The following is a 14,805-nucleotide window of genomic DNA, read 5'->3' on the forward strand; positions in this document are numbered from 1 at the left end:
GCCAGATGATATTCCAAATTTTCTGGCTAAAATAAATGAAACTAGAAATTCCTTGCTGAGGAAATTTTTTTTTGTTTGACTGATTTGAATGTCATGCTACTGTTTTTCTTGCAAAGAAAAAGGTTAAAATAAATAATTTGCCTCTTTTTTTTCTCAACTAAATTTTAGGGGAAATTCTTAGAAAATAAACCAGTTAGATCCCAGTTCTCACTGGAATATAAACATAAGCGGTACACTTCTCAGTGAACCACCACTGGCTTTGATTTTCAGTTCTGCACACCAGGTAAAGCAGTCTCATGTGGCACTCAAAAGTAGCATGGAAGTACCATGATGCTAACTTTAGCCCTCCTGAGGGATTAATATGGATGCTTGATGACATTAATCCACATTTGCTCATTTATGTTTAGCGATATGCTTTCCATGCATACATATACAAATATTAATTTTGGATTGAAAGATAATTGTTCAACATGATAACAATTAAACAGCTGTAACCTGTCTTGTGTTAAGTAATGGAGCTGCAGGCAAGCTTAAAACAGATGGTCTTACCCACCCATGCTTAATGTTAAAGACTTAAAAAAGAGGTGTTGACAATTCTGAACAAGAAGGCATAGTTATAATGCAAATTGGCAAATTTGCAATTTAGATTATGATAAAGCTAATTTAGTCTATAGAAAAAATTAGGCTGCATTGTAAAAGTGAGTTGTTTCACAGCACATCGATATAGCAGGTTCCCCACCAACATAATTAATTACTAATTTCATTCAGCTAACTGAGTTTAATGGAAAAGCAGCTGGAAAAGTATTCATATGTATGGGCTTCCTATGACAGTTACCTTATATACTTATGGTACATGACAGTATATCACAAAAAATAATAGACTTTCTGAAATAATATCTGTTCCAATCTCACGAAACAACTACTCAGACAGGAGAGGGTCACTGAACTCATTGCAAGCCAGGACAGAAAGGAAACAAAAACATACTTTAGCACAACTCAGTTATGAAAACTTAATTACAGGGCAGATTTTCATCCAGGCTATCACCTAGGCACCAGCTGTGCATCTGCTGTCTTGTATCCCATTGAGATGCAGGTTGAGCTTCAAAATATAATACGTGGATGCTCACCTCAGACCATGACTGTCACTTGCAGACCAAATAAACAAATGACACGTGAGTTTCAGTAGCTCTGCAGTGAACTGTTGATTTAACCTGTTCTCATACAGGGGATACAGGAAATTGTGAAAATTACATTAAACATTTTAGCAGTGCCTAAATGTTGTGCGCCCAGTGCTGTGACAGGACAAGGTGTAATGGTTTTAAAGCAAAAGAGGGCAGATTCAAACTAGACTTAAGAAAGTTTTATTCAGTTGGGTGGTGGAACACTGGACCAAGTTGCCCAGAGAGATGGAGAATGCCCTAGAAACATTCAAGGCCAGGCTGCATGAGGCTCTCAGCACGAGGCTCTGAGCGAATCTATTTGAAGATGATGCTGCTTACTGCAGGGGGGCTGACCTCTAAAGGTGCCTTTCAATCCAAATTATTCCATGATCCTATGAGTTTATGACTACAGTTCTCCAGAGGGAAGAGATTATAAGCATCTTAGGTGCCTTAAACTGTTTAGTGCTTGAAACATACATTGCCTATATTTAGTTCAAACCTCTAAGATGATAAACAATAGCACCAGGGTTTGAGTTTTGCTAATTCCTATTAGATTCATTCATCAAAATGCTGAGCAAGTACTTATCTCTGAACATCTTTGATATCAATATGTGGAAGGCTGCATTCAGAGCAAAGGCAGTGGCTCACAAGCGTGGCTGACAGCAGGTGAGGTATGGAAGTTGCACCATCCTGTGCCAAAGGCCCATAATGGAACAGTGGATATCAGCAATAGACAGCAGGTTTACTGCATCAGTCCAAACAATCTTGTCCACCTCACTATACTCATTGCTTCAAACAAATAGACCTCCCCTCCTCCCTGCTTTATTTAGTCTACTCTGTTCTCTATCACAAATGAAAGTATAAAAAATACATATGTATATTATTTCTCCAATCCAGTCCTGTCATCTTCAGCCTTAGGGAAACCCTGAGGTTCAACCCAGATAAGCAGATGTCTAAATTTTTTTTTCTGAACAAAAAAAAGCATACCTTTGCAATCACCTACAATTTTTCTTCCCAACATCCTGAAGTATTGAAATACATTAAAAAAATGAATGAAATAGGTATCTGGCAGTTTAAAGTAATTAGCATTTCCTAATTCCATTTAAATATTTTGAGGTATATGTAAAAATCAGCATAACTCAAGAAGCAATCTAAGATTTAAATGATATTAGAGAGAAATACAACTAAGGACTAACTTGCTTTAATAAGGAGACAGGTTTTTTCCTTCATGCTATGTTTTAACACATATCAACTTACAATGCAAACAGTGGGCTAACTGAAAATGAGACTGGACAGACAGTTATAATTTAAGAATACATAAAAATTGTCAGCTAAGGTACAAAACATTTTTTTTACCATTCTGAATGGCATTCATGCTTTACAAAAATACCATAAATTCTTTGATCAAATGAGTTATGAATTGAGATGATTCAGTATATATTTCAGTTTGTGCCTCTGTGAGTAATGCATACACATCTGCCCCATTTTGAACATCCAGCCAGAGGTCTGGAGGGATACTCCTTTCATAAAAAGTGAATAAAGTGAATTGCCCTTAAGATTTACAGTTTCTTTGCAATATTCCTTTCTCAAAGAAGCTGTTAATTTTGGCTGCGGCACTTCATAGGGCTTCCAGCTAATAGCTGCAACAAAGAAACACATTTGCATTTCTAAAATACTTCACAGTACCTCAGCTAAACGGTTAATGACTTTTAGAAATAAGAAGGGTGCAATTGCTTATTTTTAGACATATAAAGGGGGAGTGAGTAGGCTTCTTTCACACACATAACACAAATTATGCAAATATTCTGCTACTAAGTAGAGAGTTGTAGGTAGCATAAAATGCCTGGATTACATATGGAGGGTGACAATAAAAAATTGGTTTGCATAGTCCCTTGTGTTTTGAAATTCATTGCTCAGAAAGAGCTACTACCTACTGTAGGGTAGATGAGAGAAAAGCAAATTGACTCTTCATCTGCCAAGCTAAGGACGCAGCAATTTTTCCCCCACGAAGTTGGAATACTGTTGGGAATGAGCAATAAAATGACCTGGATTCTCTGTAACATGGAAAGAAACAGGTCTAAAAAATTAAATCTAACAGCAGGCTAAAGCCTGTACCTTGTTACTTGCCTTGGAGGCTGTAAGGGCAATATAAACAAATCAAACTATCTTTACAGCAGCAGCCAGAAAGTAAACACCCATTTAAAGAATAAACAGGTGGAAAGACAAACCTGCTTGCCCAGTGCTGAGGAAAAACTTGTTTGTGCTTAATATGTTGGAAAAATTGTTCAAGAGCAGTTCATCCGTGTATAACTGCAACCCTTGAAATGCTGCCAAGGTCAGTGAGACCAACAGCAGAGTGATCTGCTGAGTAATTGCTCGTTGGCAAGTTAAGGCAGTCAGGGGAAAGGCTTTATCCGACTTCTAAATATTTACTTTCTTTTATTGTTCAGAAAGCAGTTCTCTCCCCACCTCTCCACTCTCTTTGTCAGCATGTTTTCTGGAAGTTCCTCAAAAACATTAACCCTATTGATTCTCGCTCTGCTTCTGCAGATGCATCTTGATTACCTCTCCTTCAGATGTTCGAGCAATTTCATTAGTAAATAACAAAAACTCCAACTCAACCAACCAACCAACCTTTACAAATCAATTGTGATTGCTGTAAAAAATAATTCTGAAGTCAATCTTATTACTTTCACACCTGACTCCCTTCTAAAAAAGAAAACCTTGCCTCACCTTCTGGACACAGTGACATGGGTATTAATTAACACAGCTGTAATAGGCCCTCATTTTCCCTGCCCTCAGAGCTCTTATTTACCACTGCTTCTCTTTTACAGCACCACCACCTGCCCCTCAGCCAGGGCTGTAAAATACCTGGGAGCACAGCTTGGGTTTTGCTATTTTCTAGATACTCATTATTGTATTTTCTAGATACTCATGTCCCTGTTATGGCTTAGCTGTGCTAACACATTCAGAGTTAGAGCCCTTCCAAAACTTCCATGGAAGTTAAAATTCTCCAGGCTCTTTTTCGCTTGTGGCAAAAGCAAATCATGCTACATTCACATCCACTGCAGTTAGACTTACTGTCCTATCCTGTTGCTTCAGCTACATCACCTCTTTTAACCATCTCTTCTCCATCTATCCAAACACAGAACCATGTGAGATTTTTTACTTATTGGACTTTTTCTGATTTTTCAGATTATCCATGATTTCCTCATCACTCAGCGTTATGCTTGCCTTTGTCTGACCTGTGGCTACTTCTTTTGTTGCCAGCTCAATCCACCTCAAAGTGCTTAGCCATGATGCTTCTCATACTTGGGCGATGTGCCCCATGAATACTGCAGTCACAGGGTTAGTCCTGGCATGGCTCTAATGAGCTTCATGCAATGCTCTCCACTCACCAAAGTGCAAATTAGTCATCTGTTATACGCAGAGCATTGCCAGCTCCTCTGCCTGGGCTTCCTACCTGTTGTCATGCAGAAGTTTTTCTATGTGGCTCTGCCAAGATAAAAAATTGTTTGGATAGGACCCTACTCCACTGTTACAGACCTGCAGCATCTTACACAAAGGGGCATTAGTGCGGAAGGGAATTTCTTAGCACTATAGCTCCATGTTTTCTTAGTGCTCCTATTTATATGCATGATTTCTCATGCTAGCTCACTGTCAAAGCCTGTGTAGTGGAGAAGGATATCCTGCTCTATACAGGACATATAGACTCTAAATGACTGGGTACAAAACGCTCCATTGAGAATGGTATAGTAACTTCTAAAGGTTTTCAGGCGCTAGAACTAACTTGGTTACAGAAACTGTAATAAGGGTGGCTTTTTCCCAATCAGCTGTATTAAACTGCTGTTACGTTATTGACATGTAAGAAATTTGACAGTATTCTAAAATAGAACATTATGCTGACAAGAAGATAATTTTGGGCAGTTAGGTATTTTTTACATGGTGGAAGTGACATTTTTATATAGGTGAGTCACTTTTTAGTGCTTCTTCTCCTTAAAAGAGAAAAAAAGAAAGAAAAACAATAGGGAACTTCATTTTCAAAAGACATAAAGCTATCACATAAAAATAGAAAAGCACAAATCAAATAGTATATTTACCGTTCAAAATAAAAGTAACCTCCCCCTCAGTGAAAGGCAGTTAAAGGGAAAAGATTGAAGAGGAAATTCTTCCACCTTCTCTTCATGGCAAGCTAGCTATGAAGAACTTGATCAGCTATTATATAACCATTTCCTTTCTTAAATAGCAATTCATTTTCCCAGACTGACACATGCAAATACTCTCTTTAAAGAAACACTTTCAAAGCGATACACTTGTGATTGAGAGGCGGCCAGCAGCGCCGGCCGGTTGCGCTTTGCAGCGCGGGCAGGGTAAAGCGCAGGCAGCCTACCAATGGTGCAGTGCTCTCCGTTCCATCCCTGGCTGCACTCGCACTTGCCGTCCTTGCAGGTGCCGTGCTCGGCGCAGCGCGGGTGGCAGGCGCGCTGGCTGCAGGCCGCGCCCGTCCAGCCCTCCTCACAGCGACACGCCGCGCCCACGCACACGCCGTGCGCGCCGCAGTCCGCCGAACACAGCTCTGCGGACAGGGAGAACAAGAAAGGCATGGGAAGAATGAGAAAGGCAAAATCTTTGAAAGCTAAATCAAAGGAATTTACTGCGAAAGACATTTTCACTTGCAATTCAACAGTTTTCAGATTCAACAGAGAGCACAGTTCTATCTCTTTGCTAATGCTCTTCTGGTTAGCTGGCAGACTTAAGTGATGTTTAAATGTTCACAGATCTTTCACTAGCTTGGGGTAATTTTGAAGCATGTTTCTTTGTGGTCACGTTTGTCTTAAGAGTAACCTTTTGTATCTTAGATTATATGGCACTCATACCTACCAGAAGTTACGCTGTACTCACAGTGACAAAATGACAAAATGTAAGGTATACCTTGATCATTGTCTGTGGTGAGTGAAAATCTACTATGGCGAAGTTCAAATTAGCAAGGTTTCCCCTCCACACTTTTCTCCCTGCTTTCTTTCAAAGTTGAAATGTGCCATTACTGACACATTTTTCATTATAAAGAATCAGCCTTAGTGAAACAAATTAGCACTATGCTGACACACTGACACATCTGTAAAGTATAAAAGATCATTTTACTCTTTTACTTTCAGTAAATTTGTATCAGTGACAGGTATGAACAGTCTGGTTTCAATAATAATTTGTTAAAAAATAAATCAACATACAGCAATTTAACTTGTCATTTACATATAGTAACAGGATCTTGTATCTGATAGAATAATTGAAAAATATGTTAACAGCCAAAGGTAGTCAGAGGCCAAACAACACATATTAAGTCTCAGCTAACACAAGATGATAATTTACACTGCCAGATTTTGTATTTACCATTTTGGTTCATTTAGTCAGACTCCAGCAAACTTTACTTCTGCTAAACAGAAAACAGAAAAACAAAGAGATACAGTACAGCCTGAGGGACTTTCTACTTCCTTGGCATGCAGCTGACTGTAGCCATGTATGGTTCACAAAAATACTATATTTAAGCTTTTTTTCTCTTGCAAAAGACAGCAAGTAGTTCAGTAATAAAAGATCAAATCATTTTTAATAGCAAAAGAAACTTGCATTCAGTGCAAGAAAGGTTTCCAGTTTCCTCATCAACAATGTTTTTCTCTCTGCTGTCTCAAAGTGCTGTAGAACATAAAACAGTATCAATGAGCTGTAACATTTCCTGTAAGAAACAGCCCAAAACCTTTATGGAGAAAGACAGCTGTAACTTCCCCCTCCTTTCCCTCCCACCAACTATATAGCATTTTATATCTACTTTGAATTAAATTTTTGATTAAAAGATGCAAGATGGTTTGATTAACTTGAGTCACAAAACGTCACTGCAGCTCCAAGAAAGAAAGGTTTATTTCTCTTCAATCTAATCAATTTTTCATTAGGGTGAAGGTGTTTATCAGCTTTTAGCACACCAGCTTTGAGCAAGGTGCGTCAATCTTTGTAATGAATTTATTAATTAGAGCTAATTTAATTGAAGTGGAATTGAAGGGCTAATTAACGGACAAACTGCTGATGAAGATAGAGGAAAGCTCTGCTGATTTCAAACCTATAAAATCCTCTGATGGAAGTAACTCATTCTTTTCTTCATCTAACAGCTTAACAACATGTTTATGGGCAAGATTTACTTTTTTTAGTGTACTGCTTTGAAGGTCATTTTGCACTGCTTCAGCAAATAATCTCTGCATGTTCTTACAAACATTATTTTTTGAGTCTGACACACTTGAGATATTTGAGATCAGAAACATTTTATGTTAGTTTAAAAACAAATCATTCCATGAAACACAAGTCAAAGATGAAGCGTAACTGGCCATCAAAAGAAGCGCAGAGGACGAGTCAGTAAATAGGGGATCCATGTTTTGCCTGAGAACTAGACAGGGTCTAACACAAATAGCCATTTTTAGTGCTAGAAACAGAAAGGGATTTTTTCTTCTAAACAAAATTCACAGAAGACAACATTTTCTTCTCTTTGTCACTTTTTTCTTGCATGTTTGGAACTCAATCACTCCCGTATGCATAAACCATTATGAAGTACCACAGATCCTGGTCAGGAAGTACATTTGTTTCAAAAAGATGGTTCCTCATGAAAAAGTTATATTTATTCATAAGCTGGCATAAACTCAGCTAGCCCATGTGTTCAGTTTTCATTAACAAAACGTCTGAGTTCTTAGATGAACTGGTTTAGACAAATACGTCTCACAGTTAGACATGATTTCTTTTTTGATATGTGGCTACCAAACAAGATTCTAAAAACTCGTCTTTGTCAAAAAGTTGCTGTCATACTTTATAAATATTTAGATTTTGCTCTCTGTGCTGGTACCTCTAGTTTTCTCCTTTTGTTTCTAAGCTCAGACTATGGTTTTAATAAGCTCAGTTCCATATTTCAAGAAATTCCTCTGCTTCTTCACTTGTACCAATTCCTTCCACCCTGGCAGCCTGCATTCTCCTTGAAAGCTGTTTAAGACTCATTCTTGCATTCCCTTTGCCTTCAAACTTGAATGCTCTCTGCTTTTCATGAAAATTACCTCAAATTAGCTGGAGAGATTCTTAAAATGTGAATGCCCCTGGTTTCACTAGTGTAGTTTTAAGTTTCTAAGTAGATGTGTTAGGAAATATACATATCATGCAAAGAACATTCTGAGCTTGCTTGTGAAATACCTGAAGTTGCCAGACGAAGGCAGTTAAAAGATACAAACAAATACATTGATTTTCAAATCTTTCAAACACATCAATTATTTTGAACCTTTGAATCAATTTACAGTTCATGCTGAAGTCAACTCCAAGAGATCAATCAGCTCAGCAGGTCAGGTCCTAACACAGTAATGTCATTAAAATGCTGCTATTCAAGGCATCAACATTTTATAAAATGCCAGTGCTTTGAACTCTTACCATTGGAGCAATCTGGACCTGTCCAGTTGGGGTCGCAGGTGCAGCTCCCGCTCTCCTGCAGGTAGGTGCCATGCCCAGAGCACTGCTCAGAGCACATTGTCTTCAGGATCTCACAGCTGCTGCCTCCCCAGCCCGGGTTGCAGTGGCACTCGCCGTGGATGCACACACCGTGGCTGGAGCAGCCTGGGTCCAAGCAATCCGCTGCAGGGAGAGGACAAAGAGCAGCTTAAACCTGCCAATCCTAACAACAGTAATTAACCCAGAGGGGTTAAGGGCACTTTTGGGCTTCATTCAAATTTCAAGACCTTAGGAAACAGGCAGCATTGCATCAATCTGGAAAGTAAACAGGATGCTGAAGCTGAGAAGTTCACCTTTCTTTCATGGCAATGAATGAAGAAAAGACAGAGTGGACTATGATCTCCTTGTGCCAGCCTCCCTTCTCTGGCTACAAGGTAAATCACTCTTTGTCCTCACTTCTTAGATAGCTGCAATTTTCCTTGCAAGAACACTTCCCTTTCACACCACTTTCTGATCCTGTAAATTTTGTGCATGCACATAAACGACATCAAGACAATTACAGGTTACCACTGAATCAATGGAGAATCTTTTAAGGTTTGATCATTTTTCTGACTTACAGCAAGACTGGCTTTGGGACTTGGGTAAGTGATCTTGATTCTGCCTAACCATAACGGAGTAAGTGCTGGATTCTCTGCAGCACTATTCCCTGGTACTACTGACCCAATCCACTACCACATACTTGTGACAGCTATACAGGACCCCCAGATTGTTTCAGAAATGAATGAGTTGCATGCTGTCTATCTGTCTTAATTCACTTGTGCTTTAGATGATGAGATTTAATTCAGCAATTTGACTCAATAAAACGTTACACTTGTAGGGTCAATGGCCTGAAAATTTAATTCCAGAGACTTAATTGCATTACTTTGTATGTGGCAATCAATAAAATCAATTTGATTGGGGAAGAAAATAGCAGTTTTTAGTCCCTAAAAAAATAGAATGGAAAATGAACTGCATTTTGCAGCACACCAGAACGAATATTATTATGCATATCTCTGGAATACAAGAATAATGCATCATTTTCTCCCCTGATGCATTTGAATCAGCACTTTCCACAATATGGTCAGTGGAAAAGACTACTAACAAATGCAATAAATTAATGACTACTCTATACTTGAAAAATTCAATAAGAACTCCTACATAGGTGTTTCATGTGCTTTCTTCTTAGCTGATTTCAGCCAGATGAAACCCAAATATACTGGCAAGTAAAAATATTATATGCATGTTACTTTGAATTTTCCCACTGCTTACTTGAGAATAAATAAAGTACAATAACTCTGTAGAATTCAGCGATACTAGTGATTCCAAACTTGATTTGTAGTATTGTAAAATGATTTTTGAAGAAACAGAGCTAGTGCATAAGACCTAAATCCAGAGCAAAATTTATAGAGCCAGATGTGCCAGCTGTTAACCTGACCAACAACAGCTGGTGCTAGCAAAAATATTTACTCATTTACCTTCTTCACAGTTTTCTCCTTTGTACCCAGAGTTGCAGGCACAAGAGCCCATGATGCAAATGCCCCGTCCCCCACACTGGGGATCGATGCACTGACTCGTGGGCACGTCGCACTCGGTGCCCTTCCAGCCACTGTAGCACAGGCAGCGTCCTTTGGAGTACTGCCCATTGCCGCTGCACAGCACCGGGCAGGCTGCTGCGGAACACAACACAGCACAACTATCAGAATAACGATTTCACCAAAGCTTCATAAAGAACAACATCTGGGATGTTGCTTTTCTGATGTATTTCTCTTCATGCTCACTTAAACTGACTTGAGAAAAGCATTGGGCTGATTTACCTCTTGAACAATCGGGGCCCAGAAACCCGGGAAAACAATGGCAGGACCCAGAAACACATTCACCGTTACCATGGCAATTTCGGGGGCATTCCACCACAGACTCTAGAAAGAAAAAGAGAAGAATAATTCACAGGTACCCAATGCATGAAGTAGCTATCATTTGAGCCACTACTAACTGACAGTTTGTTCTCACTCTGAGAAGTGTTTACATTTGTTTTGTTTGAAGAGCACGAACAGCTGTGATTTCCTACTGCTGATGCCCCCACTATCTTATACTCCAAAAAAAAGGCTAAAATTATAAGTGTAAAACTACATGAGATCCATACTTAAAATCTAGTCCTGTACCATTTAATAAATACTTCAAAACAGCATCCTCCTTTCAAGCACTGTTTTACTTAGTACATAAGAAGTACTTATGCCTTTGACTAAGAAATTAAAACCCTTATGCCTTAGATCAAGGAATTAAACTATGGACTCTGTGTTTTATTTTGAGTAGCAAAAGAAACACATAAATGGAAAACCTGCAAAAAAAATTAGATCATTTAAATATGAAAACCTTTCTATGAATTCCTAAAAGCCTGACCCCAAGCTAGTGTTTGGTAAGAGCTTTAAAGATTATGCTTACCTATAATTATGGTATTAAAAGACACCTGCTCTGCATTTTTCCCATCATTATAAAAGGCCAGGTGCCAGATGCCAGAATCCAAATACTGGATAAAACCTGCCTCGTGGAGGCTGACGGACCTCGCCTGCCGTCCTGCTCGCTCCGACTCCAGCAGGTTGCGTTGCTCCCTCGCAATCAGCCGGCTGCCATCCAGGAGCTCCACAAAGTCATACTGCAACGAAGCACAGAACAGAGCTTGACAGGGCCATGGCACCACCCTGACAACATGCCTGCATTTAGACCAAGTTTCCTTCTGGAGCAGGGAAGGAGGAGCTGAAACCAACCCTTTCTTCTTTCTTTGCTCCTTGGGAAGCATTCACATAAAATTACCAACTAGTTCTCATGCTTATCAGGAAGACTTTTTCAATAGAAAGTGGCCAATGAACCCATTTCATACACTGGGGGAAGAAAATACAGTTGAAATGAGTCTGCAGTCATGACTGGCACCATAATTACAGGTGAGAGCTAACTTTCAAACTGTATTACATACATATGGGCTAATAATAATAATACTATCCAATACCAATAATCTACTTTTCTTAATTTAATTCCAGATGAAGGATTAACTGCTCAATCCCCCTTTTGTATAGTCTGGAATTTTTGAGGAAGGAGAGCAAGAGCTTTACTTCTCATCACAGGAGGTCAAAACAGGAGAAGGAAAGCAGAAAACATTGCAACTACCAAAGATGACAAACTGAACAAGCCCCATGGTATCCCAGGTCAATGGACACCACATACTGAATTTTAACAGCTAACATGAGGCTTGGAAAAATGTAGTAGCATCTGAGCTGATAAAACAAGTAAACTCACAACACAAATTTTAATGCATGTTTATGCACCTTAATTAGGTCTAAGGCACCTGGAGGGCTAAAACTGCTCCAGGCCCTACACTGGTTTTACACTATCTGGAGTCTACTCTCAGGGCTTGAAAGTTGTCTTCTGCATGTTGAACATGTAAAGATCAATACATATAGAGCAAAATAAAACAGGTAGGAAAACTGAAGAGCATTCTTGCTTATGGCAGAGGGTCTCTACTTTTACAGCTAAGACTGTTCAAAGTTTCAGTTCTACTGTGACACACGTTTATCATATGAAGTGAACTGCAGCACAAAAACCTTCAATCTTTCCACATGTTGAAGATCTCTCTCAAATGAAATTACATCCAGGGCCTTTTAGAGTAAAGGCCAGCATGTGAGCCACTGATTCACCTGAGCTGGGATAAGATCAGTTCCTAGGACCAGAGGATCAGTGATTTTCGACCCTGACTTGTGACCTTCAGACACTGCTCCTCAGACAAAAGAGAATATGATAGCTTTTATCCTGGAACAAGGGTTTAAGTACTTATGCTCTCTTTTTGAAATTGCAGGCCAAAATTCACTGGTATTGTAAGATTGCTCCTCCCCAGTATTCAGAATCATCATCCCACTAGCCAAGATGTGAAGGAAATGCATGGTTAACATGACTCTATCAACACCTGAGACGCTTTTCCAGCGGTGTCTGGAGGAGCAGGACAGCACACAGTGCGATGAGGATGCACAGGAGCGGTGCCTCGGCAGCTCTGTATGCGCTGCACTGCACGGAAACCAACATGATCACTTTGGGAGAGCAATTATTCAAAACCACTCAACACTCTCATTTGTCAGAGTATTAAATATTTATCTTATTTTGTGAGAGAGAGAGAAACAATTTTGGCTTTTTTTCACTTCTGCCTCTCCAGAGGTTTTAGTATTTTTAAAAAGGGAAGGCTCAGTGAGCTCTGAGTTTTAACAGGTCACTCACAGACATTAGTTGTGACTTTGTAATTTGTATATGGCAAGAGACCACTTTTGTAGAAGGACAATTTCAGATTAAAACTGTATTTTTGATACAGGAACAAGTGGCTTCACCAATTTATTGGCCATTAATGGCAGAGAAGCACAGTACAATTCACAATTTTGTATTTGTAATGTAATAAGGACATATGCTGTTATCAGAACACCATTTTAGACTACACTTAAAAAGCCATACAGAAGGGAAATCACTGTTCATTTTGCCCCCCAGAAAAAAAAAAAAATTGATCTTAACTAACCCTTTTAAAGGCTGCTTTTTTATATTTGAGACATGGCAACAAAAACAGACCGGAAAAACAATTATCTTCATAAGCAAAACCATACCAATTTTATTTTCCTTCTATGAGGATAAATTTATTTCGTTTACATTGAGTCTAAATGTGATGATTTGCCTTACCACTCCATACAGTTTTGCTTTAAACCAAAGTCTCTTTTTTATTCCTAAAAGTCTCTTTAAATAAACATATTGATTCTATGGCTGCAATGGAACTGACATTTTTAGAAAGTGTCACAAAGACTTTCAGGCTTGCATTGATTGAGTTTTGAATGGACAGCCACCGTCAATTATTTCTGGTTGATTTATTTATGATTCCCCAGAAAGAGAGCTATGCATCTCAGATCAGTCTGTGACACAAAATAGTAGCTCTGCTTGAGACTCATTTTGACACCTAAAGAGAATAAAGCAAAACAACCCAAAATTCTGTCCTGAATACGATGCATCAAAACATTTCCTACATGCTATATCTCTATTATTTTGGATTATGGGACAGAACAAGAGTTAAATTTTCTCCATTCTGTTACTGTTTAATTAATAGAATTTTCAGTGATTTATAGAAATAGTTTATATACAATTCATCCTATTACAAGACAAGGGTGTAAAGACTTCTTGAAATCTGTTCCAAGCTTATTTCTATCATACTTTTGTTATGTCCCCTGCAATAGAAGGATAATTGGCACCAGAGGTTGTACAGTTAGGGACAGATATTGACTACAGTGTCCTCTTACTCACTGTAAGGTTTTAACTAGGTACAAAAAAGAGATGGATAAACCAGCAAAGGGTACAGGAGAGAAGTGGAGAACAAGGTGGCAAATGTAAAAGTCAAGTTTTGCATTACAGTCAAAGGTGACAGTGGAGAGAAGACAGACATTGGTAGAAACACCAAAGTTGTAAGGAGAGAGCTAAAGAAAATTGTGCAGTGTGGTTATACATGTAGGGTATCACAGGCATACGAGCAAAGACTTTGGAGGAGGACAGGTGACAAGGCAACTTTACAAATGCTGGCAGAGTGCAGGAAGCAATAAGTTCTCTATTATTTAACGTAAGATCTGAAAATTCAAATACTGACGTTTGAGAAACAAGCAGCAGTTGCTCATTTGCATAAAATTTTGTTATTAGCACTTGTCATTCTGTGACTAGAAGATAAGGGCAGATAGCATTCAAGAGACACAGACATGAAGTGATATATGTGAGTGAGATCCTACTTTTCAAAGTCCTCATGAAACAACCCTAGCTTTACACATCCTAAGATGGGCTCTGAGCCAACTTTTGTCATTATAGGATGTGCTCTTTGAGCTATGGTAGACAGATTATGGAAATAAGAGCTGAATAATTAAAAAAGATAAAAAGAAAAAAGCAGACATAATTAAGGCACTGAATGAAACCATCACAGTTTAACACTTATGTTCTGGGCTGTTCTGGTCTCCACACCTAGAAAAAGCTGCATTAAAACAGGATAACTTTCAGAAAAGGATAAACAAAGGACTGCAAAAGCTTTCATAAAAAGAATGCCAAAACAGCCTCGAACAAATACAACTCAATGATAACACTTGAGATC

At 38.8% G+C, this 14,805-nt stretch overlaps 1 protein-coding gene across 39 annotated transcripts in view; it reads right to left on the bottom strand.

Annotated features, from left to right (window-relative positions):
- TENM3 (teneurin transmembrane protein 3) overlaps positions 1-14,805 on the bottom strand; it is a 1,296,489-nt gene that overhangs the window by 74,935 nt on the left and 1,206,749 nt on the right. For all 39 annotated transcript variants that reach the window (XM_064710586.1, XM_064710592.1, XM_064710587.1 and 36 more), the window contains 5 exons: positions 11,103-11,313; positions 10,478-10,579; positions 10,139-10,333; positions 8,607-8,807; positions 5,551-5,736 (listed from right to left, as the gene is read on the bottom strand). In XM_064710586.1, coding sequence (XP_064566656.1) covers positions 5,551-5,736; positions 8,607-8,807; positions 10,139-10,333; positions 10,478-10,579; positions 11,103-11,313 — 895 coding nt within the window. The remainder of the gene's footprint in view (positions 1-5,550; positions 5,737-8,606; positions 8,808-10,138; positions 10,334-10,477; positions 10,580-11,102; positions 11,314-14,805) is intronic.

This window comes from Zonotrichia leucophrys, chromosome 4, assembly GCF_028769735.1.
Source record: "Zonotrichia leucophrys gambelii isolate GWCS_2022_RI chromosome 4, RI_Zleu_2.0, whole genome shotgun sequence".
In the NCBI taxonomy this organism is placed as follows: Eukaryota; Metazoa; Chordata; class Aves; order Passeriformes; family Passerellidae; genus Zonotrichia; species Zonotrichia leucophrys.